The following is a 21422-nucleotide window of genomic DNA, read 5'->3' as shown; positions in this document are numbered from 1 at the left end:
TAGGGGATAACATGTAAATGTGTTCAAATTCCTCCTACTGAATTAATTTTCTACCAAATATTTTCTTACACATTTTCAGAAATCTACCCTATCTTGTTTTCTGTTCCAGGTCCCATTGATAGATCCACACTATTGCCAGTCAGGCTCCAGTCCCCACTTTAAGTAATATTCCCTGCTGAAAGCTGATTATTTGTCCCAGAAATGTCTTAAGCTCCATAATAGTTTTTGATGGAATATAAATACATTTGTAGGTGCCAGTGTAATCCTCCTCACTAGCCCCTTACTACCACAAATCACCCACTGTTGTCTTTTTTTTTTCCTTGTCTTCTATCACTATTGTAGCCCCTCTAGCAGTTAGTATAATTACTCCCCTTTTCGTTTGCCCCTGCTATTCAGCTGCATATCCATCCTGAAATGCTTTTGATGTCAAATTCACATTCTCATTTCTTTCCAAACGTGTCCTCTGCAGCATTGCTATTTGCACTCTGCATTTCTTAGTATAATTTTATATGCTTTTCCTTTGTATCTATACCTGTAAGGCCATTTGTGTTCCAAAATGATATGGACAGAATAACCATTAAGATAAAAAGAATTAGATATTTTGAATGTATATATGTTAAGTTGTCTATCTCGCCTTCATTCTTGCTGGATGGGTTCGGAGCCGACCTCGGCTCCGACTTGGCCACTCTAAAGCTCGAGAGTTGGTTCCACCGGCTCGAGGCTCCCCTTATGGGATATAAGGATATAAGAGATATAGCATTGTGGGATACAATGCTAGGCGAGAGTTACCTCAGATCGAGGTTGGTTATTCTACCGGTTCCTGGTAAGTTTTAGCTTTTTCTATAAAAGTTACTCTTTTTACCCTTTTTAGTTTAATTATTCTTAAATTAGTGTAGCTCATTGAACTTTATCCCCGAACCTAATTTTTCTTGTTAAAAGAACTGTTAGTTCTTCCCTTGGGCCTTAGGCCTTCCCTTCCAGTGTTTGTGTAGTGTACTACTGTTTATTGTACTTTATTTTTAGTATTTTTTACTAAAGTTTGTTATTCTGACAGAGTATAACTGGTGTGTTTGAGTTCACCAGTTAGTTCAAGAAGTGTGATGCGTGCTGTCAGAAAATGTCTCTGACAGACGCTCACACTCTTGTGTCTGTCTGGGGCCTTTGCACCTGCAGGACTCCTGTGCTGTCTGCCATGGCTTCAGCCCCAGGGTCCTGCAGGAAAGAAAAACAAGCTCATATTGAGAGGCTTGTTGAAGCCTGAGGATTCCCTGTCTGTCTCAACAGGGAAGCCCTCATCGAGGTCTTCGGCTCCGGCTTCTGAGCCGAGACCTCAGGTTGTTCAACGATAAGACTCAGTCCACAGTTTCTGTGGCGTGTCGGCTCCGACAAGATCTTGAGCCGACAACCAGAAAGAGGTCTAGGTCACCTTCTCTTGGCTCCGTTCATTCGGCTCCAGGATCTCCCCTGCTGTCTGAACGGGCCAAAGGTCTCATTCCTCTAGGTCATCGAGGTTGTCCGATCATGACCTTCAGAGGGTGGTGAGTCGACTACTCAAGTCTGAGGCACTAGCCCAGATGCTTCAGAGCCCGACTCATCAGTCGGTGCCTGTCCCGTCCATCAACTCCTTCCTCCTTCGACTCTCTTGAGCTGTCGGAACCGAGACTGTGGTCACCTCGAGCCGAGACAATTGTCCGTTTTCTTCCATGGAGGAATCTCGGCGCCGGACTTCTGAGTGGCATCGGACCCTTGTCCGACCCCTCTCCTCTCGGTGCGCTGGTGAGTTCGGCTCCGACATCGGCCTCGAGCCATCACTGTCGGTGCCGAGGGGGTCCTAGCTCCTCGAGCGGGGACCTCTGGCTCTGCCTGACAGGGGTGCTGAGGTCATGCGGAGTGTGTTAGAGCCTGGCTCTACTCCACAGTCGCCCTCCTCTATGCTGCCTCACGGTAAGTCGGCTCACTCCCTCATCCCGGCCCGCAGAGCGCCAGCTCCTCAGGAGCTCCCTTTGGGATTTCATCCTCTTCGAGGCCTCTCCTGATTTGGCAGAAGAGCCCCTCGGAAGAGGAAGTGCAAGAGGAAGCACATTGACTCACCTGAGTCTATCACGTCGACACAGATCTGGATGATTCTGAGGGTTCCCCGTTCCCCTTCTGAAGATGTCTCATTTGCAGACATTCTGGAGATCCTTAAACAGAGGGAAATTGGCCAGCCCTCAACCCTTCGGAGGAATCTGTGTATCTTGAGGCGTTTGGCTCGTCCTTCCACCTCCTGGGTGTCCCCGACCCCCTCATGCAGGTGGTTGCTAAAAAGGCATGGATGGCTCCTGATTCAGTGGACCCCACTCCCAGGAGACCCTCCAAATTCATCACAGCTCCATCAGACAAGGAATTTTTATCAAAAGGAGTCTCTGTGGATGCTATGGTGGTAGCTGCCGCCACAAAGAAGGAACTGGCTGATCCTTCAGTGCCTGTCCATCCACCTAACAAGGAATCTAGGTCCATGGATAGGTACGGGAAGCGGATGTTCTCCTCAGCGACATTTACTATGCGTTGCTGAATTACCTGTGCCATTTCCTTCAAAGGGACTTGATCAAAGAAGCGAGTGAAATGCTGGGGTTTCAAGAAAATGAACACGCAGCTGGCTATCCTAATTCTATTTCCAACTCCTCCATGCCTCCTCTTATGCGGCCGATGGAGCGAGCAGGAACAGGACGTAGGCACGCCTGGATGCGGCTATGCAATTTGAACCTTTCAAGACGTCTTTCACGAACTCCCTTTTGATGGATCATCTCTTTTGGTCCACAAGTGAAAGAAACCCTGACTAGGTGACGGATGGCAAGACCCTTTCTGCAGTCCGTTTTCCACTCCTTCTAGGCCTTACCCTAAAGGCCAGAAGGGGAAAGATGTGGTTCCGTAAACAATCTCAAGGGACTTCGCCTGACGACAGAGTCGGTTCCCGCCAGAGGCAGAGGGGAACAACAATGGTAGACGCCGCCCTAGAGGCAGAGGGATCCGCAGAACCAGGGCAATCCGATAAGCCCTTTCAGCATCCCTGAGGTGTTGCCCGACTGCCCATCTTCGGAGGCAGGTGGGGGGAGATTGTCACTGTTCCCAGATGCCTGGCTATCCTTGTCACAAGACAAATGGGTACAGTCCATCATTTCGAAGGTTATTCTATTCCCTTTCTTCGTTTTCCAAGTCAGTCAAAATCCCTTCCAGATGTTCCACCGCTCAAAGGGATATAGCAGCTTTGGAAATTTCAAAACTGCTTGCAAAAGAGCTATTCAGCCAGTGCCAGCAGACCAACTAGGATCCGAATCTACTCAAGGTTCTTTTAGTTACAAAGAAAACAGGGGACTGGAGACCAATTTTGGATCACAGTATCTTGAACAGATCGGTCAAGAAAACAAGATTTCGGATGGTCACGCTGCAATCAATTCTTCCCTATTGGGAAAAGGAAACTGGATGTGCTCTATAGACCTTCAGGTATCACATAAAATGAACAGTCCAGAAGATTCCTCCGCTTCAGGCTGGGAACCAGTCATTTTCAATTCAGGGCCCTGCCCTTTGGTCTCACCACTGCCCCGGTGTTTACCAAATGCATGGCAGTGGTAGCTTCTCACCTGAGACGACAAGGATTCCAGGTGTTTCCATATTTGGACGACTGGCTCCTCACAGCTCCCACCAAGCATCTCCTTCTGATGGCCAGAGATTACACTTTTCATCTGTCAAAACTGGGTATCTCAATAAATAAAAGTCTGTTTTGTATTACCTACATAGAAATTTAGATACTGTAAACATGTCTGCAACACTAACGAACCAAAGGATATCAGACATTCAAAATTGGTGTCACTTCTTCTCAACAACAACAGAGCCAAAGCCAGGTTAGTTCTAAAGGTGTTGGGAATTATGGCAGCGCCATACCTCTCCTCCCATTGGCCAGATACCACATGCGGATCCTTCAGTGGATGCTCTTTTCTCAATGGTCATACCAGGAACTTCCAATGTCTCACACCATTATGATCAGCAAAAGCATCTCATGTGGTGGATGTCTTCCCCAGCTCCTGTTGGGGAGACCATTTGTTCCACCTCCTCCGGTTGCTACTCTGACAGCGGATGCCTCCTGATCGGTGGGGGGCATTATCAGGGCAGGACAGTCCAGGCACATGGCAACCAAACGAATGCCACTTGCACATAAATGTTCTGGAGATGAGAGCAGTGCTTTTAGCGTTGCAAGCCCTTCAAGACTCTCTTCCCTTGGGAACGATTGCAATCCAGACAGACAATATGTCTGTAGTGTGGTACATCAACAAACAAGGCGGAACCAGATCATACCCCTGTGTCGAGAAGCACTCAGACTGTGGCAATGATTTCTTCTCAGCACATCCCGGAAGTCCAATCACATTGCGGACAAGTTGAGCAGAGCTATTCTCATGCCTCGTGGTCTCTGAAAGACTCTGTAGTGAGAGATTTTTCTCAAGTGGGGTCAGCCTTGCTGCGATCTTTTGCTACTCCCCAAAACAGCAAGTGCAGAGAATACTTCACTCTATTCCTTTACCAGGCCAACCCAGCAGGGCGCTTAGTCCAAGTTTGGCCCGGGGACTTCTGTATGCATTTCCTCCTTTCCCACTGATCTCTCAAGTAATACAGAAGGCCTCATTGATCCTCATTGCTCCTTACTGGCCTCGAAGTGTGGTTCTTTCTACATCGATTTCTTTTGAAAACCGTGGAATCTGGACCTAGTTCCAGATCTTTTGATCCATCAGTCGGTCAGTTTCATCTCCCTCTCTGAACCTCACTGCTTGGTTCCTCCACTTCCAACAGGCTTCCTCAATTATCTCACTCTGTTAGAGATATTTTGATAGCTTCCCATAAATCTTCCACTCGAAGATTTATTTGAGTAAGTGGAAGCGCTTTTCATATTGGGCACAAGGAAAGGACCATCCAACTAGTCCTTGATTTTCTTGCTGAACTCTTCCATGCAGGTTCATCTCCATCTACTCTTAAGGTTCAATTGGCAGCTATTTCTAATTTCCATGTGGGTATTTCTGAATCCCCTAATGTCCCACAAACTCTGCAAAGCCTTTTGAAAGGAGTTTTTCTTCTCAGACCTCCTGTAAGAAATCCTCCTTCTCCTTGGGACCTAAATTTAGTTCTTGCTTCTTTGATTCTTTCCCTTTCGAACCTGCAGCTTCATGTTCCTTAAAGTTATTATCCTGGAAAACTCTCTTTCTGGTGGCTATCACATCAGCTAGAAGAATTTCAGAACTTCAAGCACTCAGTTGTCGTTCTCCTTACCTTGTGTTCCATAAGGACAGGCCTAAGGTGGTTTCAACATCAAATCTAAACCAATGCATTGACCTCCCTGTCTTTTAAATAGGTCTGAACAAAAATTACACTGTCTGGATGTTCATCGTCAATTAAGGTACTACTTGGACAGGACAAACAATTCAGAAAATCTGATCAACTGTTTGTCTCAAAGCAGAAAGGGACTTCCAGTTTCAAAGGTATCTTTATCCAGATGGCTAACATCTCTGATTACCTTGTTTATGAGATTAGACACCAAAACTGCCTAATAAGCCTAAAGCCCATTCCACAAGACAGACTGCCTATTGACACCTACTCCTCACACTTTTATTTCCCATTATAAGTTGGATTTAGCTTCTAGGCATAGAGCTAATTTTGGTTCCACTGTTCAGATAGACAACTTAACATATAGAAGTTATGTTCTTACCATAATGGCCTGGACAGACCTAGAGGAGTTGTGATCGTGACCTCTCTTTCTACCACCTCTTTCTTAGCTATATGCTATTATGCATATTTCTTGTTTCAGGATGTAGGTCACCCTTCTTCTCCCTGTTGTTAGAGGTGGACTCTGTTATAGTTATTCTGTTATATACTGTTACTATCATAGCATTGTGGGATATAGGGAGCCGTGGAACCAACTCTCGAGCTTTAGTTCCAGCTTTTTCTGTTACATGTACGCACTAATGTTTGGCAGGATGGTCTTTTATACAGTTGTTTCTTGTCATCTCCATTTGAGCCTGTGTCTCATTTTTCAATACTTTTTCTTTAATGAAAACCCTCAAAAAAAAAAAAAAAAAAAAAAAAAAGTACATTTTCAGAACACTCCCCGTCTCCTATTAACTTAGAAAAAACGCACAAAGCTTTATACATATTAAAATAATGTAGTTTAACCCCCCTGGTAGGTACAATTGCCCCAAATCAATTGCTGCACTCAGAGGCATTACCTAACCTAGAACTGAGGTCGCCCCTAATAAAGCACATTCTGCAGCCAGTGTTTCCTCTTACATTGATTGTTGTCTCTTCTTTTCTTATGCCTGTTCCACTTCCAGATGTGAAGAATAGCTTGTATGTTTTCAGAAAACATACATTTTTAGCACTAAGAAAAAGCGAACTGGTTAATGACGCCTCCATGTGTATCTGCATTTACCTCCTACTGCTCCTCTAGGTGTCAAATATTACTTGTTCATATTTGCATTAATAATTCCAAAACCATGCTTCATGCAAGGTATCAGAATATTTTATCTTGAAGCATACCTGATGGCAAACACTATTATATTGATATTTGACCTCTGTCAATGAGTATTTATTAGAATTGTAAGATGATAACTTCATTTTTAAAGGCTCAGGCCACACCCACTAGGAGTTAAAGGTACACACTCAAAAGAGTTGTACTGGAGAGAATGAGTTAAATAAAACTAAAGTGTACACTGTTCTATTAAAATGCATTAAAGTACTAAGGCTGCTATCTCTTATTCACTTCCTATAAATTCAGGCTTTATTTTTCACTGAACTGCTTTCCATTGTACCTTTAAATTTTGCATTTCCTTCAGTAAAGAATGCTCAGAACTCTCAAGATTAATTGCTTGCACCAGCATATAGCTTGTTTCCATGTAAACATAGTTAGCGATGAATCTTTGTAAATTCCACTCTGAACAGAACATACAACTACCGTCAGCTGCACATTTCTTGACTCCCACTGAACATTTGCTAATGAAAAAAATACAAGCTAATATCTTTGCAGATGTAAGAAACGTAGCAGATTTCATATCTTTCATCATTTTGTCATATTTTCCAAGTCTACTTGCTTACAAAAACACTTGTTTACAGCTTAAGCCAAGGGCATTAATAAAGACGTTCACCCTTGTAAAAATGAGGAAAAATATCTTAATTCTACATATAATCAGTGCACTTTTACACCCCACCCCCTCCCCAGCACCCCAAGATCACACATATTAACATTAAGCTTAATTTTCCAGTCTTTCTTCTCATTATACTGTAAAACCTGTATTTCTTACAACTAAAAGAAATACTTGTTTACTTTAATATTTTCAGTACATACGATAATCGCTGAAAAGACCCCCCCAACATTTAAATACCCCTGACTACACATTATATAAAACTGCTTTACTGTATGTAACATGCAATATACGTCATGAAATATTCTACCCAAATACTAATAAGAACAGAAATGTTGTACTTAATTACTTCCCCCCTTTTAGAGTCCTTCTAAACATTAGTGGCATAAAGTTAGGTATATGCTTTACAGTACACCCACACGTTTAATAAAGTCAGCAGAAGTCCAGTGTTTCTCTGACACTTTTTCTTGCAAAAACATATTTTCCAAATGTGATTGATGCTTTATAGTGTCCCATTTATTCACTAATTACAATGTTGCTTTCCTTGCTGTTCATCTTCATCTCCCAACACCAGACTCTCTAGTTCAAGTCCAGGGTACTTCTAATTCTTCTAGCCAACTTCTTTGTTTTTATTTCTTTCTCTCAGGTGTTTTTCTTTGTAACATTGGACAAAGTTTCATTGGGAAAGTCTCTCAATGACCTTTGTTTTCAGAAACATGAGAAGCAGAGATGCCATCTGTTTGCTGGATTTATTTCCTCCTTAGCCTGTTCTGCATCCAAAAATGTCTTTGAGCCTTCAGGAAAAATTATTCTGAAACAGCTATATACAGCAGCTTGAATCTTGCACTTGTCTGTTGACATTCTCTTATTGCTGGGATACTTTTGCTTCTCTTCTTCCTTGTGTACAGTGAATAATAATTTTCAACCAACACTCTGCTGTCTTCAGTTTTAATCAACCTCTTATTTTTGCAGTTTTGTCAGTTAACCTGAATGGCTAGTTAAATCTTCTATTTTTCCAGTCTTTTGTTATTTGAGTTGATATATTACTACAGTGTTTCATATATTTTTATCACCTCTAAGTACATTTGATTTCATTTTCCTGTAAATTACTGGACGGCCATCTCTTGTACCCAAGTTGAAAATTGAACTGCTTTTTGTTGAACAGCTGCAAAATTATTCCCAGCAAGTATTTTCTTTTCACTTTTTCTAGCTGAATTTCTTTCAGGTTCTCTGCATTTCATCTTTGTTGACATCCAGGCAGTGTACTTACTAGCCAGTAACTGAATATTACTCAAAACTCACAATATCACTGGCTCTTGTTTCTCTGTTTTGTTTATCACATCATTGTGCATCAATCATATTAGTATCATCCCTCTGATAGTTTTGCAGCAGTGTTTGTTTGTTTAAGCACATTCACAAACATTCCTTAACACCTGGGAAATTCTTTAGGAAGCCAAACCTTCCTACAGCAATTAACATGTAATGCCAGATGTTCTTCATGTTTCACTGTTGCAGTCATTACATTTGGGTAATCTGCTGGCAGGTTGCCCTCAGTCGGCCTGATTAACAAAGTCTTGGGTCCTGCGTCGGTTGCTGTCCCTTCTTCCATGACGTCAGGTAGTCAGGGGTATAAAACATGCAGCCGACACCATTACATCAGTCTTTCTTGCCACGTGGTGCCCGAAGCAGAAGCAGTTTGCAAGTGCTGGTCAGCTGACTCCTGAAATTTTTGTTTTCGAGTTTCAGAACCAAAGTCTTCAATAAAAGCTAAGTACCCCATTGGGAAAACTTTTTCTTGCTCCTTACAGATGTCAGTAAAAGTGAATAATTGTATTACTCGTGGGAAGCAAATACCTCATAAGGATTTTCATTTGTACTGTATTCCTTGCCTAGGCCCTGACCACAATGTACCTTGCTGTCGGTTTTGTGCTAAATTTAATCAACGCACTATTAAACATCGGTATATTTTTGCTTCTAAATATTTTGGCTCCAGATTTAACTATCCAGAAATGTCGGTTAGCAATCCGACTACCGGAATACCTAAAAAATGCAAAGAAAAAGACAGAGACAGACCATCGAGGTCCAAAACCGACGACGAAGCTTCTCCAAAGCCAGTTGCCGGTTCGCCAGTACTCAGTGAGGCGCTTTCACAGCCCCTGATACCCTCTACTTTTGACTCGCAGGCCTCTACTGAGACCCATTCAGAGTCCGATATGCCACGAGATTCTGCAAGTGTTGAACCCGCGGATGTCTCTACCTTAGATGGGTCCGGAGGTGCTGAGCAGGCACCGGCTTCTGAGGGTGTTTTCAGGCCTAAAGATTTGTACATTAAACCGATGCCATCTTCAAAACTAAGGCCAAAAACTACTTCTTTGTCTAAAAAAATGACGCTTGGGCCACATGTACAGGCCCCAATACCTAAAAAACAAATGATCAAAATGGCTGAGGATTTAATTACCTTGATCGGGGGCACCCATCCCCCTCTTGCTAAGAGGCCTAGGCAAGGCACTGACTATGAATCTTCAGATCAGGTTTGTGTTTCTTCTGATTCCTTTTCTGATCAGGAATTATCTATTCCCACTTATGAGTACTCTGATGCAGAAGTTTCCATCTCTTCTGCTTCTCCTCCTGAGGATTATTCTTTTGGTGAAACTTTGCATACCTTAAGGGAACACTTTCACTGGGAGAGTCAGGATTTCTCAGAATCTAAAAAGAGACTTAAGGATTTCCTCCTTCCGCAGCATAGGCCTTTGGCTATACCTCCTGTTCTAGACATTGTTGATGATGTTTTCTCAGAATCCAGTATTGCTCCTGATTCCCTGCCACCGGCTCCTAGTAAGCCAGACAGATATTACAGGGTTCCTGACTCCCACAAATTGCTTTTTAAAAACCCTACTGCTGACTCTGAAACCATTTATCAGGGTCCCAAGGGCTTTAAGGCCTCTACTGCTAAAAATCCTACACCTTCTGACAGCGACTACAGGGCGCTGGATAGATGGGGTAAGAAGGTTTACACGTCTGCAACCTTGGCAGTCAGGGCTTTAAACTGTCAATTTCATATGCTTAAATATCAACAGCATGTCATGGGTTTACTTAAACAGAAAATTATGTTGATTTCTGACTGTGTGGAAAATAGAGAGTTACAGGATTTATTGCATTCAGCTGAACAAGTTGGAAAACATACTTTGCAATGTGGTTTTGATTCCTTGGAGTTCTCTTGCAGGGCTGCTGTAACTGGATCTGTGATAAGAAGGCATGCTTGGCTCAGAGAGTAAAATCTGCCTGACCAGGTTAAAGCAAAATTGTTGGATGCTGCTTTACAACAGGACAGTCTATTTGGTAATAAGGCAGAAGTTGTTTTGAAAAAGATGGAAGATAAAGCTAAATCTATGCAAACTGTAAAAGATTTCCTACAAGTGCAGCCACCCAGGTTCAGTAGGCACTGGCCTGCTAAGAACTGGTCCTTTCCAGTACCCACCAGAGCCGCTCAGGTCAAACCCAGACATTCCAAAGGCTCCAGGTTTCAGTCACAAGGAACTTATAGAACAAAGCAATGGGGTGCCTCCACCTCCAAATCTGGAAGTAACAAGGCACCTTCCTACGGTAAGTAGTCTCAATGACTTTCCACTGCAATCTCCAAGCACTTATCTTTTGGCTGCCCCTTTGGGGGGAAAACGGGCACTTCATGCATGAAACTGGCATTTGATTACCCAGGACAAATGGGTTTTAAATGTAGTATCCCAGGGATACAGATTTCATTTCCACATGTTGCCAATTCCAAACGGATGGCCAGACCTGCCTCCAAATCAGTGGGCAGAGGCCCAGAAACAAGTTATGTCCCTCATGGATATGGGGGCTATTCAGCCAGTCCCAGAAAAGGAAAAGGGACAAGGTTTCTATTTAAGACTTTTCCTGGTACCCAGAAAAGACAAATCATGGTGTCCAATTCTGGACTTATCCATTCTAAACACATTTCTGGACATTCCAAAATTCAAGATGCTGACTCTTCAACAGTTACTACCTATACTAGGCAAGGATGCCTGGTTGGTAACTCTAGACTTAAAAGAGGCATACTTGCATATCCCAATCAGGGAATCTTGCAGAAGATACCTCCACTTCAAAGCAGGCTATTTGCATTACCAGTTCTCTGCACTGCCCAGTGCCTGGCACCAGTAATTGCATTTTGCAGGCAAAGAAATATTCAAATTTATCCATACCTGGATGATTGTCTAATTCAGGCAGAAAGCAAAGACACTCTTCTAAAACATCTGGCATTTGTAAAAAGTGTTCTAACTTGTCTAGGGTACACCATAAACGAAAATAAATCACAGCTGGTACCCTCTCAAATAATTGCATTCCTGGGTGCAAGCTTGAATACAACTGCCCAGATGACTTACCTTACGCCAGAAAAACAAATTCAATTGATGACTTACTTCAAACAGGTGGCCAAAAATAAACAGCTATCTGCAAGACAGATTCTGCAGACCTTGGGGTTCATGGCCTCCTGCATTCTAATAATTCCATATGCAAGACTGCATAGAAACTTCAATGGTACCTAAAAAGCTTATGAAGTTAACATTGCCACAGCCTGGAAACAGTGATTCTTATATTCCTTGCCTGCAGCTAGAGTTCCTATCGTGGGCAGAGGCCTGCCACCAAAGCAAGGGACTGTCATTCATTCAACCCCCTGCTGCCCAAACCCTGACTACAGAAGTATCAGATTATGCTTGGGGGGGGGGGGCGCATCTGGCAGGGAGATGCATTCAGGGCCAATGGAGCCCAAATCAAATGCACCTACATATCAACCAGAAAGAGATGCTAGCTGTACAGAATGCTCTGACACCCTTCAAGGACTACCTTCATCCAGGACAACTACTGATAAAGACAGACAACACCACAGTCATGTGGTACATAAACAAGCAGGGGGGTACACATTCCTACCCCCTTTGCAGACTAGCTATGGCATGTGGAACACGGCCTTGACTTACAAATACATCTACAAGTTCAATTCCTGCCAGGAAAGCAAAATACTCTGGCAGACGAACTAAGCATAAATCTTATGGGCCCACACAAATGGAAACTGGATCCACAAATCTTCAGCATGTTGACATGCAAATGGGGGAGTCCAGACATGGATCTTTTTGCCTCATCCCAAAACTATCAGTTGGACAAATTCTGCACAAGAATTCACAAAAAAGCTTGGAAAGTGGATGCTTTATCCTTCAGCTGGAAAAAACTATCAGTCTATGCCTTTCCCCCTCTGCCTCTGCTCTCCAAGGTCTTGCTAAAAGTCAGACAGGAAAAACCAAAAATGATTCTGATTGCTCCAGACTGGCCTCGCCAACACTGGTACCCGCTCTTGTGCAATATGTCGCACCTTCCTCCGTGGTACCTGCCTCAGACACCTCACCTACTATCTCAGCAGAACAATCAAATTCTGCACACTCAGCTCCAAACTTTGAATCTTGCAGCATGGCTAGTCAACTAACTTCACCAGTTGCATCTCTCAGCAAACCTGTGATGGATGTCATTTTGGAGGCTAGAAGGCCTAGTACTAGAAAATCTTATACTGACAAATGGAAAAGATTCTGTGCCTCGAACCAAGCACAAGGAATAAGCACAGCATTGCCCAATATTCCTCTGATTCTGCAGTACTTAACTGAGATGCTTCACAAGGGCCTGTCTTTTTCTTCCATACATATCCATGCCTCTACCATTTCAACTCATTACAACACAGAGCCACCCCTCTTTTCTCATCTTCTGCTAAAGCAGTACCTTAGAGGGGCCAAATATTTGCGATCTCCCAGGAGAACACCAACTCCTGCATGGGACCTCAATTTTGTTTTGTTAAAACTCACTCTACCTCCTTTTGAGCCAGTTGCTACTAAAATTTCTCTCTTGGAAAACAGCTTTTCTTTTAGCAGTCACTTCAGCTAGAAGGATTTCAGAGCTACAGGCTCTCATGGCAGTGGAGACTTTCATTATTTTTTACCCTGACAGGCTGTCAGGACCAATCCATCCTTTATGCCTAAAGTGGTATCTAGTGTGGCCCTTAATCAGACCATTCATCTGCCAACTTTCTTCCCAAATCCACAGAACAAGGGTGAGCGGATTCTGCATTCATTGGATGTACACAGACAACTAAGATTCTACTTAAACAGGACAAAATCTCTAAGAAAATCTGAACAATTACTAGTGGCATTTGCTGCAGGGGCAGAGGGAAAGGGTATTTCAAAGCAGACTATTTCCAAATGGATAAGCCATTGTATTTGTTTTTGCTATATGCACCATGGTAAACCTGTCCCCAAGGGGATCAGATCCCATTCCACTAGAGCGGCATCTACTTCTGCAGCCTTTCTCAGAGGGGTTCCTACCAGAGACATTATAGAAGCTGTTACCTGGAGCTCAGTTCATACGTTCACCAAACATTACCATTTACCTCTCTTCTCTAAATCCAGAGCAGGCTTTGCCACTGCTGTCCTGCAGGGCCTTATAGCTGCTCCTAATGCTGTATAAATCCATCCTCCCAACCACAGCTTTGGAATTCTACCCAAATGTAATGACTGCAACAGTGATACACGACGAACATAGTACAGTTGTGTACACTTACCATAAATGTAGATGTTCGAGTGTATTCACTGTTGCAGTCCTGGTTACCCACTCTCCAGCCCCCTGTTTTTCTCTTACTATACCTCTGCTTTCTTTTACTATGCTTAAAAGCCTTTTTGGTGTATTTGCTTTTGTTTAGAGGTATATGTTTTGTAGTTTAAATTATATACATACATACATATATATACATATATATATATATATATATATATATATATATATATACATATATATATTTTGCTCCCCATTTGTGGGGACACCTGACATCTGGGGCAAGAAAAACTGATGAAAATGGCGTTGGCTGCATGTTTTATACCCCTGACGACCTGACGTCATGGAAGAAGGGACAGCAACCGATGCAGGACCCAAGACTTTGTTAATCAGGCTGACTGAGGGCAACCTGCCATCAGATTACCCAAATGTAGTGACTGCAACAGTGAATACACTCGAACATCTACATTAGTGGTAAGTGTACACAACTGTACTTTTTGTTGCTGGGAGAGACTTTGCTGTGAATTTTGTGTTTCCTCATCCAACTACAAATTCAGTAATTACTTTCCCTTTTTCCTTTCTCAGGAGGTATACCCAGGGATGCTCCAGTGAAGTAGCTCTCAGGTCTTCTTTACACTTTTTCCTCATTTCATATTATTCTGAAGCTTCTAAAGAAGGTCAAGTTCAGCAAAGCCAAAGGTATCCTCATAACATCTACTGCTGAAACCTTCCAAGAATCCTGTCCTAAATGTCCAGTCAGCTTCATCTGGATATACACTCCTCGAATTTAATTTCATGATTTCTCCAGTTATAGTGATAGCTCGGGATTCTTCATACCTGCCTCAGGAGATCCAGAGCCTTATTTTTGCCCAGTACTGGGTACCAGAAAGACTTTTTGCTCCAAATAGGTATGTTTCTCTGCTCGAACAAAGACAGAACACCTAGACCCTTTCACTGTTCCTCCTACCTGCATATTAGAGTATCCTTCCAGTATTTCTGAAGGAGGGGGTCTGAATTTTTCTTTACTGAAAGTTTGTCTAGCTTCCATTTCTAATCTCCATAAAGGTGCAAAGTCAGTTTTGGCCTTTTTTCAAAGATTATAAGGATTTTATTAGGAGAACCATTCAGATGGATCCTCCAGTTAAGTCCTTTCATTTCCCTTATGGGATGTATACCTTGTGCTAAAAAACTGGCCTTGTTTCTGTCTCTTGTCTGTCTGTCTATTCTTTGTTGGCAGGGTTAGTCCAACTAGGCTAGTGGCCTCTCTTTAGGTGAGACCTGAGGTGATGATTATAGTACTGGGGAAATTTGGCCAGAACACTGGAGACTTCCTCTGCTGTTTTCTGTACATGCCATGGGATCTTTTACGTCTACTTGAGCTGCAGCAACTCAAGCAAATGGGGCATCTGTTTAACATCTCATCTGAAAGACATTTTTTCTAATAGTTTAAAATTCCTTACTTGGAAAGCTGTATTTTTGCTGGTCATTGCTTCAGTAAGAAGGGTTTCAGCGTTCATTGCCTTGTGCCATCTTCCACCGTATGTATTTTTATTTTCAGAAGGACAGGATTTCCTTGTATACAAATCCTTCCTTCATGCCTAACGATACTGGGGAGTGCAGTATCAACCAACTGATAGATATTTCAGTTTTGTTTCCCACTTGCTTTAATCAGGGTGCATATTTGACAGCATCACGTAGATGCTAACAGATTCTTATGATTTTAATTGGATATAACAAATTGACGAGAGGATTCCCGGCTATTTATCGCCCTTCTCTCCCAAAATTTTTGGCCAGAGGGTATCCATAGTAATTATTTGTTTGCAGCTTTCTTGGTGTATCATTTCCTGTTACCAAAAGCAGCCTGTGCTTCAGGACTCAGTACACATACGTGTAGGACAATGGCCAATCTCACAAGCCATTTTCATAAGTGCTTCAGAAAAATGACATTTGCACAGCCACCACACTGACATCACTGGATACTTTGATAAGCGTTATAATGTAGATTTTGCCTCCATAACCAGAGAAACATTTGCAGCTGCTATCTTCTAGAATATTATATAAAGAGACACCCTAGAGGTTTGGCTTGGGACTCTGTCCTACTGGTGATGGAGCTGAAACTGCAGTGTTGGATTCAAGGGTTACATACTTATTGTAATGTGGCAGTTTTTACTGCATCAGTGAACTGCCCCCATCTATGGGTTTACTCTACATTCTCCTCTTGAAGCCTAGTCCTGATATGTATGTTTTTTGAGATCTGGAGAAAGGAACTTTGGCACCACTGATTAAGAAAAAAGACTTTTCATCAGGCTGGGAAACTATTATGTGCCAAGGTGACTATGTAGCTACAGGTTGTAGTCATACTGTTGACTGAGTTGAAACTGCCAGTGCAGATATATCGTAAGTAAGTAACTTTAACTTTTTTTCCAATGTAGAAAGGAGTGGGGGGCTTACCCAGAAAAACTTGATTCACCAGTTTTTACAAATTTTTAACAAGCATATCACTACAGTTGTAAAGGGTTGGAAAGCCATCCAAACATGGAGATTTGTTCATTTTTACTTCCTTTAAGTACTCCTAAAACTTCCAGTGTAACATTATTCAGTCATAAAGTTAGGCAACACTGTGTCATGTAGATAACTATTTATTTATTTAGTATTTTTTACCAGGAAAGTCCAACTTGGAACAAAGCCAATTTTCAGCGGTGGCCTGGAGAGAAACGCTGCAGATGCATGTCTTTGTAATGTGGGAGGAAACCCACACAAATGCAGGGAAGACATGCAAACTCCGCACAAAAGGCACTACATAATAATGTGTCCTAATTGTCTGCATATCCTATCTGTGTATAGTGTCTGAATAATATCTAAATGCTTCTGATATTTGATGAGCTAAAACTAGTTTTCCTTGATAGGTTTGTCGGATGTTTGTGTTCATCTTTACCACACACTGAAGCCTTAATCATAAAATTTGAGTTTTTCCTTTTTTTAATCACTTGTAAATGGTTGGACAATCATATTTTTAAGTCCATTCCAGGAAAGGATAACTTAACTGCAGTAAGCTTATTGTATTCTTCTCGGGTCCCCTACACATGATCGAAATTTCAGGAAGCCGAAACCCATATGGCCAAGACCATATGATCGACTTTTGAAATTTCGATCATTGGACTGGCATTCCTACTGGGGTTCTCAGTTCTGAGGATGGTATGTCCGAACGTCTTTATGCCCTATGCTATGCGAGCAGCGTACGTATGACATATGGTGTACCTTAAAGTAACCTAAAGGCTTTGGTATACTGGTCAGGCATCAGGCTGCCTTTGGCAAGGGGATCCCTAATGTTATGAATACTGCAACAGTGAAGAGAAGGACATCTACTGTTATAGTATGATTTTATACAGCTGTACTTTCACGCACATAAATGCAGCTCTGAATAGGATAAAGCAGGCAATCAGAGAATTAACAAATGCAGTAGATCTTTCAAATGGCAGAGTGTTTGGCTAGCCAGAAAAAAAATGTGCCATGAGTCAGGTGTTTTTGATACCTCAGATCTTCCTTTGTCTGTGGAATCTTGAATGGTAGACTGTACTGATCCATTAGTCTCTTTACTGAGTGAAATTTTCTCCTGCCAGTTTCTGCAGCTGTTTTAATGTATAATGTTTATGCAAGTAAATGCAGGTAATGCCAGTAACGGTGGATGTGTGAAACAGTGCTGTAGGTTATTCAAGTGCTAGTGCTTTTATATTATTTATTTATTTAGTTATTGCTTTGTTCAGTAATGGGGCATGGGAGATAAATCTCAAAAAAAAAAGAACTGGAGAGAATTATTATCCGTCCAGAAACAAGAGGCAAAGTAACAGCCCATAGTAGACTTCTCAAAGCTTTACTTGGCTTAAGTGCTCTGAACCCCTTGAAATCATAGTGGTAGTATTACCTGTAGTGAGACCATAGTCTTAAAGTAGCAATCATTATGGTAAGTACTCATATTATTTGCATTTCCAGGCAGCATTCCTGATTTTAGCAGCTGCATTTTGTGAACGGACAAAAGTGTGTGTGTGTGTGTGTGTGTGTGTGTGTGTGTGTGTGTGTGTGTGTGTGTGTGTGTGTGTGTGTGTGTGCGTGCATGTATGTATATCTTTTGTGTGTGTGTGTATATATATATATATATATATATATATATATATATCTGCATACACACACACACACTATTTACAGTTGGTTATAAAGCATGCCGTCCAAGAGACCATTAAGGAGCCAAGCCAGAATTTCCAGTTGCTCCATAGCAAGTCACTTAATCACAGTAGACAAATGGAGGTAGAAGGATTTGAACCCTGTACCCCTGTCACAGGAAGCAGCTCACTAACAAGTTATAGCTTTAGTACTCTGTGCTGACAGTTTCTCTCTCTCTCTCTCTATATATATATATATATTTATATATATATATATATATATATATATATATGTGTGTGTGTGTGTGTGTATGCTCACACACACATACACATACACAGACACACAACATCGTCAATCAGCATCCACCCTCTTTTCCTCATTTTTACAAGTAACACATCAGCGTTAGTGAATGTGACCAAATCACCTATAACATATATGTATGTGGATCTGTTTCGTAATATCGAAATTCCGAAACACAAAATACAAAACGCTGAGACAGGAATCACCAAAGTTAAAATGCCGAAACACGTAACTTTTCCCAGGGCAAGTAAATACTTGCCCAGCACCACTATATATACCATCTCCAGGATTGCACTGCAGTGGGGAAAAGGGCATGATTCCCCACATTGGGCAAGTGTTTACTTGCCCTGGGAAAACTTGCGCGGTTCGGCATTTTAACTTTCATGATTTTCATCTCGGCGTTTTGGTATTTCATGATTCCGAAGTAGACCTATAAACATATATATATATATATATATATATATATATATATATATATATATATATATATATAAATGATAAATGAATATATCCATATAATAAATGATACTATATCCATTGTCTCCTTGTTAAAACTGAAAGCTGGTAAGCGGTGAAATTATTTTTTACAAATATTAAGGTGTTTCTAAGCAATCCTTATATTTTTTGATATAAATATTTTAAAACATTATTGATGTTTTAGGTGGCTGTTTAAAAACGAGTTTTTTAAATTTTAAATGCATCATTCATAAACATTTTCAAAGTATATATTGACTGTATAGTATTTAAATAGTGAATGTGGTTGTATTTCTTTAAATTTTAATTAAATGAAAGTTTTAATTGATTGTAATATAGTATATAAGCTAGGCCATGGCAATCCACTATGTATCTGATTAAGTCAATGATTTATGCTGACGAAAACATTATACTGCACTTTACTGACGTTAATAATAATTTGAGTGGTTGCGGTCTCCCACGGACTGATTTTTGTTATTCTTGGTGGAATTTTTTTATCAGTAGAGCCTCCGTTTTGCTTTTGATATATATATAGATATATATATATATATATATATATATATATATATATATATATATATATATATATAGAGAGAGAGAGAGAGCTGTAGATTGTGTGTGTATGTATGTGTGTATACACACACGCGTACATATCTTTATACATGTAGTTGTATATGTAAAAATGTAACTGCCTTGATATCTTATCTTTTTTCATTGAAATATTTAAAAATATGATATTGTAAATAAAAAGTAAGTTACGAAGTGGCAAAAATAACTAATGTTCCTTTAGAAGACTCTAAATAGACCTGAAGATGAGTAACGTAGTTGAATGAAGGCTTACATTTGTCTTGCAAAATGTTTCAATAAAAAGTCCCACTTTGAACATCTGAAAAGTTGGTAAGACTGGCTTGAACAGTACCGAGCACAGATGGGTGAAATACTTGCAGTGAATAAAGATAGAGTAAAATGATTCTGGAGCTTAGTCTTTTGTTTAAGGGTGGGTCCTTTTCTATGAAAACATGCTAGATTAAGCAAAATAAGCAACTTATCTGAACATCTTAGTGATCATTATTTTTTTGCTCGGAAATGCTGAATATATGTTATAATTTATTTTCGTATCTTGTATATTCTGTTTATGTAAACAAATATAGCAATTGTGCTTTGAACATTACCCAATAGATATAACTCTCATACACAAATGTTTGAGTCTGTTTTCTAGAAAAATTGTCTGTTGCTGAGTTTATGTACTTGGGTATATGTTCTTGATAAACAGTCATATAAACAAATAGAAGAGCAGATGACCTAATTTATGTTACAGGTGGGTGTAGGTTCACATCCAACAATGTGGAGCGTCTCCTTTGCGGCACTGCGATGTGCTATAGTGAATAACAGAGTATCTTTGAATGTTTAACTTGCAGACATGCGAAATTACTACCATTTGACACGTATGTTACAAATTTAATTGCAGTTTCCAACAAGCCAAAGAAGACCTGAAACAGTTAAAACTTCCAGGATTTTTGTATAGTGATGTTCCTCTCCTGGCTTCTACAGTACCTTACTATAGCATGGAAGAAGATGAGAGCTCAGAAGAAGGCATCCATCTGATAGTTTGTGTCCATGGCCTAGATGGTATGAAGCAAGCCTTTTTTCATGTTAGAGGGAACAAGTCATGACTATTTAGTAGTGATTTACTCGGGCAAAGTTATGCCTTGTTTATTTTGTGTCTGTTCATCAGGTAGGAAAAGTAGCAATGGACATTTTCACAACATTCTGGAAGCTTAAGCTCACAGTTGCAAACTTACACATCATTGAACACAATAAGATGCAATGCATGCATGATAAGTTTATATTAAGAGCAATAATCCAAGTGTAGCGTAAGAAGGCAGCATCCTTGTGAAGCACTTCAGAAGTAATTAATTGTAGATTGTCATAAAATCCATTATATTAAGGCACAGAGCCAAGGCTCTGTGGCATAGAACCTTGACTATGACCAATAGAGTCTAGGGTTGATTAGTGACCCTAGTGCTGAAGATGCTGGCTGGGATCAGGAAAGCTGTGAAAGCACTAAGTCCACTTGCTTTACTTCAAGGGACAGGGGAGGGGTGGATAACTGTGAGTGCATGCTCCAAGGGTTGAATGGTATCTGTAAGCTTATCTCACTTACTGAAGCAGGTGCAAACTTCTTTACAGAGTGTGTATTGCACACCCATCACCAAGCATATGTGGGGTATTATCAAAGAATATTGAAAACACCAGACAGTGACACCACTTCTGATGCAGTTACCTCTCTCCCCTAGTGGAAAGAATGGGCCTTAAGACTGTTGCCTTTGGAAGAACAAGTAGGTAGTAAAGTGGCTGGAAGGAAACTCAAATATCAGAGTAATGGGAGCAAAAGTAAACAAAAAAAATGTAAAGACACACATGTAAAACAGATGTTCTCACTTGGAATTGAAATTGTACTTGACAAAAACATACTTAATAGAGCATGATGTTATTGGACATAGAAAAGATACTGTTCTACAGCCTTTGAGCACAGTCCTGAAAATACAAGGTCTTCAAGATCTGTCTGTTTAGCTATGTAGTTGGACAAAGGGGTTTGTGCTTAAGGGACATAATATAGAGGATTATGATTGGATCACCAGTCATAACCATCCTATGTATTTGAGAAATAGATTCAGGAAATGTATTAATTTATTGACTCTATTTCAAGAATACGTAGCATATAGTCCT

At 40.9% G+C, this 21422-nt stretch overlaps 1 protein-coding gene across 1 annotated transcript in view; it reads left to right on the top strand.

Annotated features, from left to right (window-relative positions):
• Positions 1-21422, top strand: part of FAM135A (family with sequence similarity 135 member A) — a 1678755-nt gene that overhangs the window by 751748 nt on the left and 905585 nt on the right. Inside the window, exon 15 of the mRNA XM_044063901.1 lies at positions 20161-20321. Within this exon, the coding sequence (XP_043919836.1) occupies positions 20161-20321 (161 nt within the window). The remainder of the gene's footprint in view (positions 1-20160; positions 20322-21422) is intronic.

Source organism: Protopterus annectens, chromosome 2.part2 (genome assembly GCF_019279795.1).
Source record: "Protopterus annectens isolate FY-2018-M chromosome 2.part2, PAN1.0, whole genome shotgun sequence".
Classification (NCBI taxonomy): Eukaryota; Metazoa; Chordata; order Ceratodontiformes; family Protopteridae; genus Protopterus; species Protopterus annectens.
The sequence above is the reverse complement of the archived record's forward strand: the minus strand, read 5'-3'. Positions and strand labels throughout refer to the sequence as shown.